Below are 21,309 nucleotides of genomic sequence, written 5' to 3' on the forward strand. Positions count from 1 at the left end.
TAGAGCCGCTTATCCTCACAAGGGTCACAGGCTTGCTGGTGCCTATCCCAGCTGGCTTCAGGCAGTCGGCGGGGGGACATCCTGAACCGGATGCATGTTTCTGAGTGTGGGAGGAAGCTGGAGTGCCTTGAGAGAACCCATGCGGGCTCGGGGAGAACATGCAAACTTCACCCAGGAAGGCCTGGGCGAGGTGAATTTAAACCCCGATCCCTGAACAGTGCAGCTTGTGCAGTATAATTTAATAGGGCCAAGTGATCGTTTTACATTTGAAGATATATTCTACTTTTGTACTGGACTACTTTTAATAGTCTGTAGTTTTTAAGTACCAGTACCAATACTGGTACTTTGTCACTTCTGCTGAAATGAAAGCATTGAAAACATCATTTCCCTTTTGTGACATGCTATTTTCCATACTTTGCAGACCTGTAAACTTACAAATCAATATGCCTCCGTGCTTTTGTTAAACTCTATCAGGAAAATGGCCTTAGTACACTGTACCTAACTCCCACTTGAGGAAAACAACTCTCAAACTCCCACACTTGTTGGAGAAAAATAGTTTTTGCGAGACGGGGGAGGACGGGTGTCCTCTCATCCCCCGCCGTTGTAATCCTCACCATCCCGGTGACTTTTCATTTGCGAGCATGGCTGGCAAGATGAGCAAGACGCCACCTCCGCCGGAGGAGCAGCCGGCCCCGCTGTCGTTGCTGCTGCCGGCCAGGTCGCAGCGGCGCGGGCCTCGGACACCCAAGTGCTCCCGCTGCCGCAATCACGGTTACGTGTCGCAGTTGAAGGGCCACAAGCGTTTCTGCAAGTGGAAGGACTGCCAGTGCGACAAGTGTAAGCTGATTGCCGAGAGGCAGAGGGTCATGGCCGCGCAGGTAAACACACGCACATCGTTTTGCCTCCCATTTTAGCTGCACCTGTTAGCTGTCACCCATCACATAAAATGTTGACAACCGCACACAATTTTATTCAAGTCGAATTTCAAATACATATGTTGTACAATAGGGCTTCGCTGGTCACATGGCATACAAGGCAGAAACCCGGTGGGCCGCGCATCCATTAGGGGTGGTGTGGTGTATTTAATTGTTTTTCTCCATTAAAACCCAAGAGACTGTGAGCTAATCATTTTTTTCATACACTTTGATTACAAACTGAATTTTTTGACTGCTTTTTTGACATTTTTTGTCACAAACTCAAAACTAACCTCCTCACTAACTTCCTACAATTTGTTGCATTCCAGGTGGCCTTGAGGAGGCAACAAGCCCAAGACGAGGAGCTGGGCTTTTGTAGCCCGATAAACCTGCCCATGATGAAAAGTGAAAACGACCCCAACTGCATGCTTGTCGCAGAAGGACAACCCCTGACCTCAGCTGAAGAGTCTTCTTCTTCTCTGCCATCAAGCATAGGTGAGGTCACCGTTATAAAATGTTTATAAATCGCACTGGTGAAGTTTTAAAGGGACAGTGTGTAAGATTTAGACCGCTTTTCAATAAAAAGGAATAAATTCAGAGATTAGAAATGTCAAAAACGTGTAAATGAATGTGTTCTTAACAACCAATGGTATGTTTTAAAAATAAATGTAGGTCTAGTTATCGTTAAATGATATTACATGGGTGAGTGGGCCTTCTCTGGAGGCGGCCATGTTTGTTATGGACGATGGTAAATGCAGCACCTGCAGCACCTCCCAGCTAGCCGTAATGAAAATGGTCTAAATCTTACACACAATCCTCTTCAGGTAGTGTTTTAAAATTCAGAATGTTATACTATAATTTGAAAGAAGATGTGTTCTGGAAAATTGACTTTTTCTATAGAAGTATTTACATCTGTGGGCTGTCATTCATGTAAATCTTTAGTAAATTTACATTTATCTGGAAAAAAAATCTGCTATAGAATTGCTTATGGCACAATTGTCAAACACAAAGCCAAGGGACCAGTTCTGGCCACCACATCATTTAAAGGGACAGTGTGTAAGATTGGCCTGCAAAAGCAAATCAAGCACGCCTTTTTCCTTGATACATGCTAAAATTTCATATTGTCATATAGCCTAATTGAAAAATTGGAAGCACTTTGTGACAAAAACGAGTGACACAGCTGTCTTATGACAAGACAAAACCTTGTCAACTACGCAAATTTCATTTTTGTTCTCACCACGTGGCTGAAACACTGAGCCAAACGAGTTTGGATTGGTCTCATCCAGTCATTTTAGCTGAGATTACTTTCATCTCTCACAGCATTTCCCACAGTACGACTTTTATCAATCAAATATTATCAAAATATATTACGCCTCACAACATTGTCAACTTTATCAAAGTGCTTGTCCTTGGGCGAGGTACGTTAGAAAATGCAACATAAAGTGTGATAAATCCAGCGCCCAATAAGTGGCGCAACAGCACTTGGGAAAAGGTGCGCACGCCGATACGGTGTTCGGGCTGATATCTAAGAGCGCATTTTTAGGAGGCCCGGGACATGACAGGTCGAGGCCGTTGCCGCCACGTCACGGGAACAAAAAGGAGGCGAGCACGCGGCGACTCTGCCATGATGAGTGATAGGTTCACGTTAGAGCATGATGTCAGATGTCCGTTGAGAGAACAATGTGGCCTTGCTTGCTAAAAACGTGGAGGGAAAAGTCACCTGCTACAGCAGCTATCGCGCATGTGGCCTTTAGGTGACGCTGTTGACCTATAGTGCTTTGAGGAACGAGGCAAGCCCAAAAGCATGAGATATTAAATGCTGGATAGGGTGAGATAATTAAGCTGAAATAAAGAAAATAAATGCGCAATAAAGTACTATTTAATGCTACTTAAATAGCTTACATTTAATAGACATTTACAGTTTTTATTTGTTATGATTGCTGGCAGAAAGAGAGCAATCCTTTTCAAATGTGTTTTTACGTTATTTTGCACATTTAGTTTGTGTATAACCGTGAATCAATTTATATGATCAAGAATCTTGTGTCGAGGACTTGTATGTAAACCAAATGTAAACTTGTAATTGATTCCCAGCCTTTTTTTTTTTTTTTTTTTTTGCATAGCCTTTATTTTGATTTCTGCTGGATATTCCATCCATCCATCCATTTTTTAGAGCCACTTCTCCTCACAAGGCTCATAGGCTTGCTGGTGCCTAACCCAGCTTACTTGCGAGGTGAATTTGAACTCAGGTCTCTGAACTGTGAGGAGGACGTGCTAACCACTACTCCACCGATTCGCCCCTCTACTGGATATTAGTAATTTGCATTTTGTATTTTTAACAATGTCATTCCTTATTTATTTTGCATTTACAACAGTTAATTACAGTGTTCGTATTAAAATTTTAACTTTATTACTCCCCGCAGGTGCCGGGAGTCGCTCCGGCCTGGCGTCAATGAGTAGCAGGCCTCTTGAAGACGTTCAGTCCGAATTGCAGTTGGAGACCTACAACAGCCAATACCAGACCCCCTACTACTCGGCTTGCTACAACAACCTGTACACCTACCCACAATACCAGGTGACAGCCAATGGAAATCATAATCCCTTCCATAACCTTAATTATAAGACTGCTGGAGAAGTTAAAATAATCCTTGCTGGTTGTGTGTGTATGTGTATGTATATATATATATATATATATATATATATATATATATATATATATATATATATATATATACACACACACACACACACATACATATATAAATAAAAGAGCGTTGCTTGTAATTGTAAAGCCATATACTTTAATTGAATACCGTGGTACGTGCGCAACAAAGGCTGATATAGTTTTGAAGAAAAATCAGAAAAAAAGTCACACCCAGTAAAACCCCAAACTAAAATCATTTCCCATTGAAATGCTACTAATCTGTTCCAGCCTTACACATTCACAACACATACAATAATGACAATTAAATCCAGTGAGGGAATGAAATTGACACAGGAGAACGAGGGCGGACCTAAGAGGACGCATAAACGGGTACGATGAGTTACAGTCTCTTTATCATCAAATACTTGCTGGCTCGAAGGGTGAAGGAGGTGAGCTGCTGCGGTGGGCCGTTTGCACAAGGCGAGGTCCGTACGCGGGCAAGCGAGCGCTGACGGCAGACTGTCGAGTGATCGGGTACAGGCTGGGTCAGTGCACAGGCAGGCGAGAGCGGTCGAGAGGCTGGCGGGTGGTCGGAGACAGATTGGGTCTGTACACAGAAAAGCAGGCAAGATAGCGTGCGTCATGACAGTCTGGCAAGTTCTGGGAGAGGCTGGGTTATATACAGAGCAGGTAATTAGTAGCAGCTGTTGGTAATTGGTGCTGATTGGCAGGAGAGAGGTGAGCAGGTGTGGTGAGACAGAACTGGGGTGACTGGCCTGGCAGATTGTGACAGAAACATGTTTTCAAGGACTTTGTGTTGCTCCTTTTGGTGCTTTTGCCTCCAGAACACATGAAAAACTGTTTCACAACTGAATCAGAAAGCTGTTGTGATATCAGCCAATTTGCACAATTGATCAAGAATATATGTCAATGAAGATTTTTTTATTGTCTATCTGTACGTTGTTGTACTGTTTGTTTCAAATATTTTTGAAAAGGTTTTTGAAAAGGTTTGAAGACCACAACACTTGGCTAGCATTAAGCTAAACTTATTCATCAAGACAAAGCGGAGTGGTTGGTTTAAATGTGCGAAGGGGAATACTCTTTTGTTTTTTCTTTAGTTTGATACATTTCAATAGAGAATATAATAAACTATTTTGGACGATTGTACACTATTGACTAAACAGCTGCTAGCTGTGTTTCACATTGTTTTGACTTCATTACCATCTCAAAGTCTGATTATAATTTATAGCAAAAAAAAAAAAGATTAAAAAAATTAAACTTGGCAAAAAAACAAAAAACAATGGGATAAAAATATAGGGTTGGAGTTAGATAAACGCTCAGCAAGCCGTTCTTCGCTAACGCTCTGCTTTAGCTTCATGTATCTCTACAGTGTCGACCGTAATGAGCTTTGCGATTTGAACAAATGATCTCCATAACTCCCAAGCGATCTGGAATGAGGCGTTTTAGTTTTCATGATAAATGTTTGTCAGCCCCTCCCAGCCCTTTCCTGAGTAGCAACACGGCGCGCCGGGGTCACCACGCGCTAGGCGGCTTAGTGGCGCTGCCCGAATTGCAAAGGTTAATGGTATTGTCTATCGGCGCAGGAACAAACCGCTCCGCCTCAGTGCGCAAAGGAGGAAAGCCAGCACATTAATGCTAATCAGTTAGCACTCCTTAGCATAATTTAGCCATCCTCCTTTGTGATTGATGGGATTTTTAGCCAAGCTGTCATCTTGAGCTTATTCATATTCAGATGGTCGCTTTATTGTTTTTGCGCCAAAGTGAAGGTGCCTCAGACACACAACACTTGTATACAGTGTACATCTATATTTTATATTTGTCATATTTGTCAAATCGGTTTAATAACTTCTTCTCAGGGTGTCCAAAATTAGCTTGATTTTGCTTCATTCAGATAAAGTCCAGTAAGAGCGTATTTGTGAAAATTATATATATATATATATATATATATATATATATATATATATATATATATATATATATAATTATATATGTTATATTTTCTTAATTAAAACTACAATCTGAAATAAAAGTTGCTCAAATATTAAATAACAAATGATGCGAAAGGTCTTGGAAACGTTAAAACAATACAGTTTATGTTGCCACATTGAGTAAAGAAGAGGTGTTTATCCTTAAATTTCTTTTAAAATATCTTGAAATCTTTGATTAAAAATAATTAAAAAAAAAAACCTCTTACCTTTGTTTTGAAAAATGTTCCATACATTATTAAACACTTTATCCTGCATTTATTATTTTTGAACTGGGCACATTGAAAGAGGCCCTATCAATGAAAGTGAACTTTTTTGCGCTTTTAACCACGCTACAATGTTGATTTTACACCCTAAACACTCTCAAAGTGTTATTTCCTTTTGTTGATGCATTCCTACACATTCCTTGCTTATTTCGCGCCGGAGAAAACAATTTGAAAAAAGCTTATGACGACAGAAAACACACTGACCTTATCCACATCTTTTAGTTTCGTTTTTGTTCCGGGTTGAAGAGGAAATATTTTGCACTGGGTTGACCAAGAACAAGCAATTTTTCATTCATTAGTTCCGTTTTACTGTAGAAAATGCTAAAGTGGTGAAAATGTGTATGTGTGTAATATATATATATATATATATATATATATATATATATATATATATACACACACATACATATGTGTGTGTGTGTGTGGCAACCTTTCTTTCCATTCAATTCACCCATAATAAAAGCGAGGCCTTAAAAAGTGGATCTCTATCCACTGTCGTTTTGTAGATTGGAGTTTCAGTTTTTGCTTTAAAAAAGTAGAATGAGAGAGGAAACATTTAGTCGTTTATCGTGTGAGGCATCTGACCCCCCCAACGGTGCTGTGCTGCACACTCTCTGATGCTTGGCTGCCAAGCAGGTGGGTGATGCTAACTCAAATAAGGGTGCAGACACGAGATGGTGCCTGATTACGAAGTCAAGACCTCTCAGGGAGGTACAAGCCCCTAAAACTAATGCACACAGCCACAAACACACATACACGCACATTCACACCCCACCATTTATTTATTTTTTTCACTGTCATACAGATGTAAAAATGTAAACCACAGCTCACGTTTGTCTCTTAACACTCTCTTGTTTAATGGGTTCTTTTTTGTCATTAAAAAAAAGGACAGTTTCTATTAAAAAAAAAATCTCAAATGGGTAGTATTTTGGAATTGTATTACATTTAATGAAGGAGAGGCCTTCAGTGGAAATGAGCCTCGGAACGATCTTGAGTGCTCAGAATTGCAATTTTGAGCCCATTTTGCCTGGCATTTACTGATGATGAAAGGGCCAAATAAAAATTCTTTCTAAAAGCATTGTTTTCCCCAAAATCATAGTCCGTCTCATGTAAGTGTTGATATTTTCTTTATTTATTTCATCACATTACTGAAAGAGGTCTTGCATTTGATTAAAATGTTCAATTACTTTAGGTATTTAAGTACGAAGGTAATCAATTACTTTAAGTAATGATATTCTAAAGCGGTTCATTAATAAGGTAATCAAGCAATGTAATAATCACTTGCTTAAAATATAGTAAAGTCATGAATTACATATGAAACTTGGAGCATTTCTGACAGGGATATGTATATTTTTGAAAACATGTTTGGCAAATTCCCCCCAAAATTCAAACGTTGAGCTTGTCACATGTTCTGGAGAAGTCTTACATTTCTAAAATTGTACACTTCTTAAACGATGAGATCTGCAAGAAATGTTTCACTTTTTTTTATCACATTTTTAATGTTGCTATTTTGATCAATCAATCAATCAAATTTTATTTATATAGCCCTAAATCACCGAAGTTTTGATCCTGAATTGTATTACATTTAATGGACACATCATCATTTTTTTAAAAAGCACTTTGATTTTCTTTACTTCTTAGATTTCCTTAAATGAAAAGCCTTTCCTTTCCTGAAATACTGATTTATGCTGATCACATTATTGCAAAATTTCCTACCCAGAGGCAAAACATTTTGACATTTTGAGGGCGTATCGCAATAGGCTCTCTGAAGTCTTAAATCTGAAAAAGATCTTAGATTAGATTTGACCTGTCCAAATGTTTCATGCAGACAGACAGCGTTATGGACTCGTGATTGACTGTCAATGCAAATGCAAATAATAATAATAATCTGTGGTTGTACGTGGACAATCTTGGTTTGCTGTCCCCCAAAGACAAGTGCGGCCCCCCTCCATCCGTCCGCCCAATCTGTGTTGTATTTTTCAGAGCCTAATACAAGAGCTGAGTGTCGCTTAAATAACACTTTATAAAGCTGTCAGCGAGCTGATGGTGTGGACAAGGCGGCTGACGTATTGCTATTGGCGTTGACAGAAATCACATTCCATAAAAAGTGAAATTGAAAAAGCGGCCTTCTCTGGCGAGGAGACGTCTCGTTGCAAAAGTTTGCCGTGCGCTGTGGGAGATTCTCTGACGAGTGTGCGTGTGTTTTATGTTTTTGGGCGGACAGGTGTCCCACGGTGACGACGGCCACATGTCGGCCCACAACACGTCCCCGCAGTACCGCATGCACTCCTACTTCTCTCCGGCAACTTACCTCCCGCAGGGCCTGGCTTCCTCCATCTTCACCCTGGACGACACCAGCTGCTCCGAGGCCATGGCCGCCTGTGAGTGACCCGCGCATATAAAAAAAGAAAAGGGCTTGAGTTTGATGAATGTGGCCTTGAGAAGCATCTCGAAAACGTTGCACGCACCATATCCAAATGAGGTGTATTTCAGGCAATTTTGATATTGAAACCATGCATTGTGTCAAATTTACTATAGGAGAGGTCCCAAAATTTAGGGAAATGGTCCTAGAAATTGTCTATAAAATATTTTGCATACAACATATGAACGTGTACTCACATTTTACAGAAGATTTTGTTCAAATTCTTAAAACGGTTAGTTTATGACAGGGGTGGCAAGCTCCTTTTAGCTTGCGGGCCGCATAGAGGAAAATCTATTCTCAAGTGGGCCGGACCAATAAAATCCTGGTTATATATTTATATAACTTTAAAACAACAACTTCAGATGTATTATTCTTTTTTTAATACTGTCCGAAATAGTACAAGCACAACATCACTATATATCATAAAACATTAACATTTAACATTTTTTATGACAACAGTTTTTCATTGATTGAAAAAAATTCAGTTCATTTTTATACTTTACAAAATCTCGCAACGATTCACGCCAGTTCTGGCCCGCGGACTGTATTTTCGACACCCCTGGTTTATGAGCTTGTATTGCGTCACATTTAAGGGAAGAAAGGTCTGATTTTTATTTTTTTTAATTGCCTACTTTATTATTTGCTTGATTATGAAATGTAGTGAACAGAATAAGAATTTCATTATATAGTATTACTACGCATATGACAATAAAACGCTTGAATTTTGAAATTCCCACAGTATAAAAAAAGCTTACTCTAAGTCACATTTAATTGAAGACTGAGTTTAATTATACAATTTAAAAGTATATGCTATCAGTTACCAAAAGAGAAAACAATATTTTTCTACTATATCAACAGAATCCGATTTTTCCAGAATTGTTTGTTGAAATTCTCAACATAGATGATTTTTTCCACATTGCCCCAAATGATACATATTAACAGTGTGTGGCATCACATTTAGCAAGAGAGATCGTATGATGATAGCGGCCTATAAAAAACAACAGATTCTTTTTCTGAAAAATATTATTTTTCTAGAAAGGTTGATTGAAATTCTCACCAGGTGATTTTATTTTTGGCTGTATTGTGTCACATTTAATAAAGGTTAATAAAGGCTTTAAAGATCTTTCAAAACAATGTTATTTCATTCTATATATATATAATAATATTTTACCGTGAGGATTATTTTCTTGAAAATAGCTTTCAAATGTTAAGAAATATGAAATATTTTAAATGTTTTTAACAAATCATTTATTAAAGGAGAGCAACAGAATTTGAGATAACGTTAATATACATTGTCTTAATAAATGTTTCATACAATATATTGGAAAATGTATTATCTAGTCATATTTTTCTCCAAACCTCTCTTTGGACTCCAATGTGCTGATATTTTGATCCACAACTGCATTATATTTGATGAAAAAGGAGTCTTGAATTTCATGGAAGTGAAAAAAAAACTAAAAGCTAAAATGTTATAATTGTCAAACGAAGAGTGTTCAAATTCCTCTAAAATGTGACTGATCGCATCACATTTACTGAAGGAGCAGCCTTGAATTTGATCAAAAATTCCTTGAATAGTGTCTTAAAAATGCTTCATGTCACGTCAAGGCACATTTTAATCCACAATATTGTCAACAATTTCCCCTTAAATTGGAGCCTCAATGCATTTAATGAAGGAGAGGTCTTAAATCAGCAAAAACTGCAATTTGGCTCGGGCTGTCAAATTGTTACGGTTTTGATACTGCTGGGTTGTCTTTAACCCGTTTCACCCGGCGATCCACCGACAGCGTCGGCAGCTTTAAGACCCCCGCATGTCTTTCATATTTGTTTTGGACTTTCACCTGTCTGTTTCCTGTGAGGGTCCCCCGCCTCAGCCCCTCGCTGCCCATGGCTTTACGCTCCATTACAAGATCACAACTACCTTCCCCGCGGGTGGTCCCACATTTGGTGGCAGCCCCCCGGTTGTTCCCACCATTTTCATGCCCCTAACCTAACAGGAAAGGCCTGCCACAACATCGGCTACACCTGTGAGAACTAATAATATCCATAACATGTAGCACGAACCATGAATTTTGGTAGGTGCGTGTTTTGAGAATAGCCTCCTAAAAAGGTCTCCAAAAGCCAAGTTTAAAAAGTCACAAGACATTTTGGTTACAACTTTGCTGTCCTAATGTGATTTTTCTCGTTTTCAACGCCTTTGTTCCATTTCTTTCACATTTAAACCACAAGGCATTTGTACGCGATAGCCCATCTGGGCTCTTGCATCATTTCCTCACGTTGCCAGAATTATCACTGGCATTCCTTTGTATTCCTTTATTTGACATCATCTGGTGAGAAAGTTGGATGCGCATGGAGTCCGCATCTTATCAGACAGCTGGTCCCGATCCAACATGTGGGCAGTTTTAATGATGAGAGCAGGTTTTGCCTGAGCTGACGTGTCTGCGTAGCATTCCTCACGCTCGCCTGAGCTTTCTGCGAGCAAGTCCTGGACTGTGCAACCTTGACTCGGGGCCAAGAGGACGCTCTAATCTTATCCAGCCAAAGTGTCATTCAGCGGTGTAATAAGCACGCTGTTCTTGTGGGTATCAGCAACACTGACTGATTTGGGTATAATTAAACATTTTTAAAGCCTCTTCTCTGGAACAGGTGTGAAAGTGAAACTCATCAATCTATTGATTTTCTGTTGCTTATTCTTCCTGGGCCTGTGCAGAAGCAGGGAAGCCCAGAATTCCTTCTACCTAGCCACTTCGGCCACTCGGGAGACAGTCTCAACAGGATGTCTCGTGTCGTCGTCAGAATCTCCATGCCCAGAGAGTTTCAGACGCAGCTGTCAACCTCCGGTTTTCAACATGTTTAGATCATGTCTTGTCGAAAGAAACATCTAAAACCTGAAGGATATCAACCCCCAAGGACTAAAGCCTTGGTCTTACCTCAAGCTCAAGCCCCAAGAGTCTTGAACTCGACCACCAAAATTCTCTGCCTTGACTCAGTCTTGATCTCAAAGGGTCTTGGTCTTGTTTTTGTCTGACGCCCTTCAAAGTTTTTTGTCTTGTTTTGAGACTGGCAAGAGTTTTGGTCTTTTGTTAGTCTTGACCTCCAAGAGTCTTGGTCATGTCTCAGTCTCGATACAATCAAATTTTGATCATGCCTTGGTCTGGATTGGTGTGGTCTTGACTGCAACATTATTTGGAGGTGCTTATTCTCTTCACAACTGCTTCACTCCTAGCAGTCGTGAATCCCTCTAGCGCAGTGCTTCTCAAATTGTGGGGCGGGCCCCCCTGGGGGGCGCGAGGTGATGTCAGCGGGGGCGTGGATGATCCCAGGAAAAAGCCTTTGTTTTTGTCATGTGGAATTGCGATAAAGTAATCATTTTCATCATTTTCTTTTAGTTTTAGGCACTTTTATGCGCTTGCTTCTTTTTTTCCATTTTAGACTAAGCTGTAACCCGTATAAACGCGATAAAGAAAGTTGATTTATATTGCATTTTTCTGTTGTTAATGTTAAAAGGGATACATGTGTAGGTATACTTAAACAATTTTCATAAATAATAATCTTATTTATAGTCAGTGCTTTGGCTGGGGAGGGGCCGCAAAAAGTTTTCTCTTTTCTAGGAGGGGCCTGGCAAAATATAGTTGAGAAACACTGCTCTAGCGGAACTTCAATGCACGATGGAACCAACAGAATCTGTTCATCTTCACCTTGGCCGAGAGAACGTTTCCATGATTGGGATCGGATTTGGTGACAGCCTTGACGCAGGGAAAATTCAGATCAAATTGATATGATCATGCAGACTGAAGTGCCCCTATTAGAAGTCTGGGCACCATACTCCCAAGGGAGACATGTTTGAAAACACCCGACGGCACTAGTGTTGTTGAGATTGTGGCACTCTGAAAAGTGTTTTATACGTGTCACAGAATATTGGTGACGATGTCAGATGTGTGTGATGATCTTGTTATCTTATTGCTCTGCGGTTTTAGGTAAGATCCTTTTGAAGGTTCTCTGTGTGTATGATGTTGACATCATTATTGTCCTGGATTGAACGGTAAACCGCTTGAATGTGAGACTACAGAAGAAGCGTGCTTCCCGTTTACTGGCTTGGTTTTTAACACAGCTGTCTAAACGAGGACTAACCCAAAACAGGAACTAGCGAGAGGCACCTTGCAGCTGCCAAACAGCGGCGCGACAGATTTATCGGGGCTTTGAAGGCAAGGGCTAATCACTTGGCCAAATACAGAGATCCAAATAACCTTCAGGAGCACCGATGCTGTCCTTTCCCCCGCCTCCCTCGGAATAGCCACCCACCGACAACCCCCCGCTCCGCAGTCCCCGCTGTCTCCGCAAAATTGCCTTCTGGAGTTAGTGAGCGGGAACAGTTAAGATTTACAAACAATGATGAAGCTTGTCATGCGTCTTTCTCCATCCGTCACGGCGAGCCGGCCGGCGCTGCCGGAGAGAGCCGTGGCGGTGTTCTTCATAAAAGCCAGCTCCGTGTGAAATACGCGCCCCCCCGGCCCGCCCGTTTACTGCGCCGCTCTCGTCAGCAGCCCCGCTGTCGTAAATCGCAGAGCGGGGAGGTGACAGCGCAGTCCATCAAGCCCCCGCCCCCCCTCCCTCCACCTCACCTCCATGTACACACACACACACAGTCAGAATGTTTGTTCACACATACACCCACCAACCAGGATGCACCGCAGAGGGTGGGGGATCTTGCTTCATGTTCCTTCTTGCCCCCCGTCCTTGCGGAGACTTTGTAAAGTTAGCCAGCTCAACTTCTTGGATCAATCGCAGTTTGAAAGCAAAGATTCAAACTGCAGCCTCTATGAGCACGTCGATATACGGATTGGTTATACGGGTGTCAGGAACGACAGCATTTAAATGCAAATTACAGACTTGCTGATCGATAGACCCGCGCCAACCCACCAAGCCTTACGAATCCATAACTATCTTTCCGAGATGATTCAATTGATTCGGCCCGCTTTGCTGTACACCGCGCCTGTTACCGTACTTTCTCCGCTAGATTCAAAAGAACGTCATCTGTAATGAAGGCACTGTAATGAAACTGAGACCGAACCAAACTGTTCCGCTTTGAAATGAACTGTCTTAGAATTGTTTCACACTACATGTTTCGAGATACTTAGCACATTGTCATTCATCGGAGAGAAGCACTCTCCTAGTAAGCTACTACGGCCATCGACAACAACATTTTATACTTCCCAGCTATGTATCGGAATTAGTTTTCTGGCTTTTAGAACAATTGGCTTTATGTTGTAGTTCTCGATCGGCCGTGGTCTGGAGACAAATTTTAAGACTGCTCTTTAAGGGTCCATACCTCATTTTGGGATCAAAGACATTTATACTTGGTCTTGTCTCTGTCTTGCCTCTGTCTTAGACCTGTCGAGACTATCAACTACTACTACTTGTCCCACGCTGCTGTCATGAACTTCCTGTGATGGCCACTGACTTTTGGCAATAGCCCCCAACCCGCTTCTGTATAAAAAGCTAGTTAATATCATTGGATCTCTGTCTGATATAAGCGGCCAACTTGCTTTGTAAGCTGTAAGTAAGAGTCAACGCTAATATTTGGGTTCCCCCTGGGGCCAGCCTTTACCCTCGGGGCTTGAGATTGTCTTTGCTACCCTGCTGTGCCGCTAAGTGCTAAATACAAGTGTAATTGTGTGTTGTAATGACTTGTACGACAAAGCCATTAACAGCAGCCTGCGGGCACAGGAAAGCATTAAATGGACGCCGTGCGCTTTATGTTTTGTCTGCTGTCTGGCCAAAACACAGAACCGCTGAGCAGTATTACGAAACGAACCGTGATAGGTGCAAATCCATATTGAAAAAAAAATAGTTATTCAAATCAGAACCGCTTGCCTCATGTTGCTCGTTATGCCCAGGTGAGTTTTTAAAACAAACTTATCGAAAAAAAGAGGATTAAACTCCAAAATGTTCAACCAAACCACGTAATTATCATCGAACAAATGCCCACCAGCTTGATTTGGCGAAACACATTTGCATCGATGGTCATTGTTGACCTTCGCAGAACTGCAAATTGAACACAGGGAGCGCTAAACATACAAACATAGGAATAATGAGACATCGAAATTGATTCGTTTTTGCTTTATCGATTTTATTGGTCAACTCAAAATGGTTCAAACTAGTTTGTTACGTCTGTTGAATGCTTAACAGTCTAAGAAATATTGTAAAAGTCAGTCTCTCTCACTGTGGGAACTGTGAGCCAATATGTTGTCTCAAGACCAACGTCTTGATGGGTTTTAGATAATAACAAGTGAAAATACTTAGGTTAGCTATATTTCAGCTATCAAAATCAATGATAGTGTTATGAATTTGCAAATGAACGTGATTTTGGAGTCGTATTGTGTTGACGTTGGCATGCAAATATCAATAGCAATACGGTATAATCCCAATTTATTCATTCCGCCCCTCTTGCGTGTGTCCTTTACGTTGGCATTTTTCTGGCGCCGTCTGTCCACCCTCGACAAATGTGTTGTTTAAAACGCAACCCGAAGAGCAGAAGTGCCAAATATTGATCAGCCACCTCAGCTCATTAAGGCGTATCCTTTAAGTTCAGAAGACGGACAGGCCATTTTGTGAGTTGATGGGGCACGCGCAGGCCCAAATAGAGATTGAACGTGGGGAGAGGAGGATGGCCGCCCCCCGCCTCCGCTCCCCGCCAGTCGTCTTCCAGCGAGGACAGATTGGTTAACAATACAGGGGCAAAGGGTCCTCGCTCCTTAATTAGCCTCTGACCCGACACTGATGCCTTCTGTCAGTCGGAGTGTAATGGCTGCATATGCGCACACGCTCAGGACCCAGACACAGCAACATTGCCCCATCAGCACCAGCATGGTAGCGTCACAGCGAGTCTAGTCCAAAACCATCAAAACTGTCATGTTATTTTCCTCTCATCCTGTCATGTTTTATCTTCACGTTTTGTTCGCTTTATATTCATGTCCTTTCTATGTTGATATTTCTTACTCTCGTGAAGAAAAAGTCTCGACGGGATGGGTGGTCAAAAAGTCGGGGTGAAGGTTCGCCGTGTGAACATCATTGGGAGCGGCGTGAGCCGCCATGTTTAAAGGCCGTCTGCCTGGCTGCCCTTTGACTGAGTTTTCCGGATCATTAAGTTGCACTGGGCCAGTTGATGATGACGATCCACACACGTACAAGCACACACACGCACGCAGGCACACACACAGGTACACACCGCACAAAAGTGGCCAGGGACATTTTGTGCTCGTATCATTTTAATGAGAGCCATTTCATCCCAAGCTAACCTTGTCATGTGACAGGCTACTTTTCATTCTTAAGATTGAATTGCTTCGTGGCCCCCAACCACAGTGACACTTTATTTCCTTCTTTCGTTTAGTTGGGTTGGTCTTTATTAATCCTGGATGATGCGGCACATAGTTTGGGGATTTTGCTGTGTTTAGCATACTGTTGTTTTTCTATTAGCACTGTTTTTAGCATAAGCATTACACAGATGGCGAAAAATTTCGGTCGGTTGGTTTCGACAGTCAAAAGTTTAAAACGTGCAACAGAGACACCTAACGGACTGGAGTGGAAGTGCAATAAACTGAACCAACTTGGCAAAACTGACTTTTCCTGATATACAGTACTTGCCGTCTTTCCCCTTCATGACCTTTCTTATTTTTTCTTTCTGCCTTCTTTCAATCTGATCCACTTTTTAATTATCTCTGTGCGTGTGTGTATATATATATATATATATATATATATATATATATATATATATATATATATATATATATATATATATATATATATATATATGCCGTGTGCAGCCTGAGTTTAAGTTGAAAGAGTTACACACATATGAGAAGAGTTCACTGTCAAACGTTGCGATTATGCGGCGGCATGTTTGCTTAAGTGTTATCTCACCCCTATGAAGTCGTACAGTGTGTATGCTGGCTATTATGACACCCAGCGAGAGAGACGATGGTGTCACATGCGGGCTTTTGTTGCTCAGCATGGCAGGCAGTGATTGCTCTTTGATGCACTCCCAGACACTCTTTAGCTAGCACAAGGGGGAGGTTGCAAGCGCCTCCTTTTGTCCAACCTCTCAATAAAAGATAGAGAGAGCCTACCATTGTTTGGGCACTGAGCGACGGACAAAAGTTGCTTACTTTTGCTTATTCCCTTCATCGTCTTTTGACACCGGTTTATGCCAATTAGACATGATGTCGCATTTTATTTTATTTTCTAATATTGCTACTTAATTTTTGTGGGTTTGTTCAAATGACATTATTGGATTTATTGGATGAACTGATATTAAATTCAATCAACAATTTACCCCATTGTACAGTATAGCAATGAAAACATAGTCAACTAACCGTCACTAATTAATAATAATTGAGTAGTGTCTACATAGGAGCTAATTGACAATGAAAATCATGTTGCACTCAGGACCTTCAAACAGATGTGACAGGAAAGTGAATTAGACAGCAAACATGTGAACCGCGTCCTCATTTAACACCCCCCAACACCTTTAATTACCAATACACTCACACATTCAAACACACACACACACAGTGAGTTTAATGGCATACAAGCCCAGCACACTGGCTGCACCTTGCAACACAAACATCCCTTTTAATGATGGAAGCGCCCGTTTAAAAGTGATGACAAAGTGCAGACGGGAAAAAAAAAGTGAGCATCCTGAACCAATCAGGAAGTTAATGAGGAGAGAAATGACCTCATAAGACTGCAGGGAGGAGGATCGCGGGGAGGGAATGCTGGCCAATCACATCGCAGGAGTCAAGGCGACTGAACGTTGATATAAACGTAGAGACACCTTCAATATTGTAACGCTGAAATTGAAATTTACTTATGAAAAGTCTTTTTTTTGGTTTAAAAGTCTGATTTTTTTATTTACAAAAATGATTTATGAATATTCCATGAAACGCTGCGCACGCATCGAGCCTGGCAAAAATGTCATATTTTAAAGGGATCGGAAATGCAAAACACTAACTCTGCAAATGGCTAGGGTTTCAAAGTAGGGTTGAGATTCTAAAGTAATAGGGCTTTATAATAGTGATTTTAGTTTGTGTTTTTTCCCTTCTTTTTAAAGTCGACTTAAGCTTTCAAAGTTGGGTTTCATTGTAAGATCTGGGCTTCAGAGTAGGGCTAAAAAAAGGGTTAGTTTCAAATTTTTATACTTTGAAACCCTACTTTAAAACCCTAAACTGAGTTTGAATCATATTTTTATACCCCAGCCCTGCTTTGGAACCCTTATCCTACATTGAAACTATATTTTGAAACGCTACTCCTAGTGTTTGAGGGTTTGAGTTTCAAACACTATTTCAAACATTATTTCAACCCATACTTTAAAGCCCTATTTTTGAAGCCCAGATTGCAACCCTATTGTGATATTTTAACCCTACTTTGAAACCATAGCTTCTTTGAAACCCTAGCCCTACTTTCAAAAGACCCTACTTTGAAAACGAGACCCTACTTTGGAAGTCTACATTAAAAGCCTGATCCTACTTTTAAACCATTAGGCTATTTAAAAACCCTGCATTGAAGCCCGGACCCTACATTGAAACCTCACAATGAAAATCCAACCCTGTTTTGAAACCTTAACTCTGCTTTGAAACTACTTTAAAATGAACCCTATTACGTTGAAGCCCAGACCAGTCTAAACCGTACCTTCAAACCCTACTTTGACAGCTTAGCCCTATTTTAAAAGTATATCTAAGAAATCCTGACCCTATTTTGTAACAGGACTTTCGAACCCTACCCCTAGTAACTCTAACCTAATTTTGAAGGCCATACCCTAATTTGAAACCCTTCTTTAAAATGGCAACCCGACTTTGAAACTATGAACCTACTTTTGAATGACAACCTTACTTTGCAACCCTAAATTGAAAGTGAGAGAGTGTCAGAAAGGTAAGGGAAAATTTGTGGGGGTGTTGGGATTGACCATAAGAAAAACAGAGTGCGATCATATATTCTGACAGTTGCATCTGACAGTTATGAATGATTTCCTCTGTTACCACCATACTCAGAGCTGTGTGTAGTTGTGTGTGTGCGTGTGTGCAGATGTGTGTAAACACATAGTGTAGAAGTATTTTTTTTATGGTTCAGCAGAAGCCAAGATGAAAGCTTCTCGTTTTACTACGGTGTGTTATAACATTATTTTTACTTCAGTTTCTAATAAATACAAATTCACGATTGTTTTCAATAGGAGAGAATGCCTTGTTGATTGTAATGCATTTATTGTGTGTGCGCAGCAATGTCAAGCAGCAGTGTCGTCGGCGTCCTGGACTCCATGGCCTTGCGTCCCATCGGGGACATCAAACCCAAGACGGACGATGGAAACGACAGCTCCGACCGCCTCGTCATTGACGAAGACGCAGGCGAATGAACGCCGATGTTCACTTTTTGCACTACAAGTGATGCCTTTAATCGATACGTTTGTTTTTGTCGAGTTTATGTCAAAATTAATCATTGAAAACAACCGTTAACAGGATTTTCACTTCATACGGTAACGTTACGCAATAATAACTATACCGCAGTGAAAATTTGTTCACTTGTTCAATCATGTCATATTATTTCAATAATCATCATTGACAAATAACAGATTTCAACAAAGTGAAGTCTATCTCATTATTTTTTTACTCTAAGGCAGGAGTGTCAAACTCATTTTAGCTCAGGAAAATCTATTCTCAAGTGGGCCGAGCTTGTAAAATCATGGTATAGAACTTCAAAATCATTTCATGTCACTTATATGTAGATTTTCGCAATGTGCAATGGCGATTTCCCAGCAAATAGGGGGGGGCAATTGTAAATATATTGTTGTAAAATATTTAAGGAAAAATGTTATGTTGGGATGTATAGGAATTTATAGGATATATGAAATAAAGATAAATATATTAAGATAACTTTCTTTTTGATCCGCTTTATATCCCAACATCACATATCTCCTTAAATTGCATGAAATGAGCACATGTACCTCACAGTTTAGAGTCCCATATTTAATTCCAGTCCATCTGGGATAGGCAAACCAGCGACCCTATTAAGGATAAGCAGCTGTGAAAAATGGATGGATGTTCATTTGTTCATAAAACACATATTTTGAATAGAACACATAAAAAGATGAACAAAAATATGATCAATGCACTATTTTTTTTTTATATGAAGTGCAATTAAACATTTAATTGGTTGTACAACTTCCTTGGAGCGAGTACAGTGAAGTGCAAAGAAAATGAAACAAGTGAAATGGTGTTGTAGTGTCTCATTCTGGACACCGGGTGGCACCAACGCAATGACATACATGGCAGAAGAAGTGGAAAACACACAAAGAAGTCATGATGTGACATCAAATAAAAAAGTGCAGTTTGAGAACTGATGCGTTGTAAAACTGATGAGCTGTAAATAAAGTGGATTTAAAAATAAATAATAGATTGATCCTTTCTGATACAACACAGAGCAAAGCTGAATGTATGGGAATGAACCAGACAGCGATCCCCGCCAAAATCGAAGCTTTTACTCGCGCTGAGCAGTAGCATGACATTGTGTCCTCTTGCCTCTCATTCTCATTTTGTGGTATTTTTTCATAATGTTGCTCTTCTGTTGTTATTTTTTTCACCTATGGTTCAGTTTTCTCAAGCACTAAAGAATGACGGTTTGTTTTCCCAACTCACTCATTGGGTAGCTTTTAGAGGTGAAGAGCTGCAGCATATTTTATCCCTGCATTTGTCTACATTTTGGTGTTTTTTTCTGCATTTTTGCATGTTTTTGTAATAGCATTTGTTTTGCAGTTTTACTTCTATTGCACGTGCATTTTCTGTTCGCAGCTGTTTGATTCTCGTGTTGTTTTTGCACTTGTTTTGTGATTGCATTTTTGCCGCATTTTCTCAGTGTTTTTGCATTTTTTGTTTGTTTGCAGATGTTATGTTTTCGTATGCCTCATTCCTGTGTTTGCCACCATTGGCTACCCTACCATTGTAAAACTTATTAAAATTAGAATGATTTACTCCTAAAATAAATTGAATTGAATCCCGATTGATCATTTGCGAGAGCATTTGTTTGTAAATGATGACGATGACAAAAAATGTGTTTTCTTTCGGGTCTATTTTGCTGTAAAGTATAAGAATCCTAAACTCTTACCTCTGCAGTTGTGTTCCCCTCACAAACATTCTTCCAAATAATAAAAAACATAAAAATGTTGTGCCGCATGGAGGTTTTTCATATGAAGTGTTTTCTTGAGTTTATGTGGCTACAAGTTTGTTTGTGGGGTCGAAATGATGGAAGGTGGTGGAAAACAAAGTAGAAGTGTTTTCTTTGCGCTAACACTCAGCGGGTCGTGCCCCAGCTGCTGGAATCAATAACGCTGGAGTCTTGTTCTTCTTCTTCTTTTTCTTTTTTATGAAACGCACTTACTCTTAATTTCATCCCCGAGTGGTTTTAGAGAGAAGAATGTGGAGTTACCTATAAGCGCCACGCCGCCATAAATCAGCGGCGGCGCTAGTATCGATTGATGCTGATATATCACACAAATTTACTGTCACTTCTGTTTTCAATTAAAGATACAATCAGTCAGATAATGACTTAATTGGATTTTACACAAGATTGACTTTTATGGCCGGCGCTTTTATGACTTTAGTTAAGGGAGGCCATTTTATCACAGGGAGAACAAAGTGTCTCGCCATCGCTTTAATTTCCCCTTCATACAACGCCCCCTGCTGGCTTGCAGCGTTATTTTTCACTTGATAACGTCATGCTATACTTGATTCTGTGAAATCTCAAGAGAGTTCAGCTCAGTGAGCATTGAGAGGCTTCGTGATAACAGCCACAGAACAGGACATAAATGTTTTCTGAGATGATTAGACAGTAAACCACGTACAAAATGTTGAAAAAGATTTTGAGCGTTTTAGTTTTGAGTTATGTACACATACGCGTATTGTATAACGGTGGCCTCACCTATACTTGATGACAGTCAAGAAGACTCTCCACCTTGGGTCAGGGCTCATCCTTCAATGCCAAACACACATTTGGGGTTGTCACTATGGACATCGAGCTG

The 21,309-nt window shown here is 40.4% G+C and overlaps 1 protein-coding gene across 1 annotated transcript; it reads left to right on the plus strand.

Moving 5' to 3' along the window:
* The first annotated feature begins 616 nt into the window (after window positions 1–616).
* dmrt1 (doublesex and mab-3 related transcription factor 1) lies at window positions 617–20,455 on the plus strand. Its single transcript, XM_088432387.1, has 5 exons — window positions 617–878; window positions 1,244–1,409; window positions 3,335–3,486; window positions 8,052–8,208; window positions 18,518–20,455. The coding sequence occupies exons 1-5, from the start codon at window positions 642–644 to the stop codon at window positions 18,649–18,651; spliced, it is 846 nt and encodes a 281-aa protein (XP_088288513.1). The 5' UTR covers window positions 617–641; the 3' UTR covers window positions 18,652–20,455.
* The last annotated feature ends 854 nt before the right edge of the window (window positions 20,456–21,309 follow it).

This window comes from Hippichthys cyanospilos, chromosome 1, assembly GCF_059441005.1.
Source record: "Hippichthys cyanospilos isolate Australia breed blue-spotted pipefish chromosome 1, RoL_Hcya_1.0, whole genome shotgun sequence".
NCBI classification, from domain to species: domain Eukaryota; kingdom Metazoa; phylum Chordata; class Actinopteri; order Syngnathiformes; family Syngnathidae; genus Hippichthys; species Hippichthys cyanospilos.

Excerpts from the sequence above, each read along its gene's own strand:
- dmrt1 (XM_088432387.1), top strand. The coding sequence starts at position 642 with ATGGCTGGCAAGATGAGCAAGACGCCACCTCCGCCGGAGGAGCAGCCG. Across the intron at positions 1,410-3,334 it reads TTCTCTGCCATCAAGCATAG|GTGCCGGGAGTCGCTCCGGC; the intron begins GTGAGGTCACCG and ends TACTCCCCGCAG. Across the intron at positions 3,487-8,051 it reads ACACCTACCCACAATACCAG|GTGTCCCACGGTGACGACGG; the intron begins GTGACAGCCAAT and ends TTGGGCGGACAG.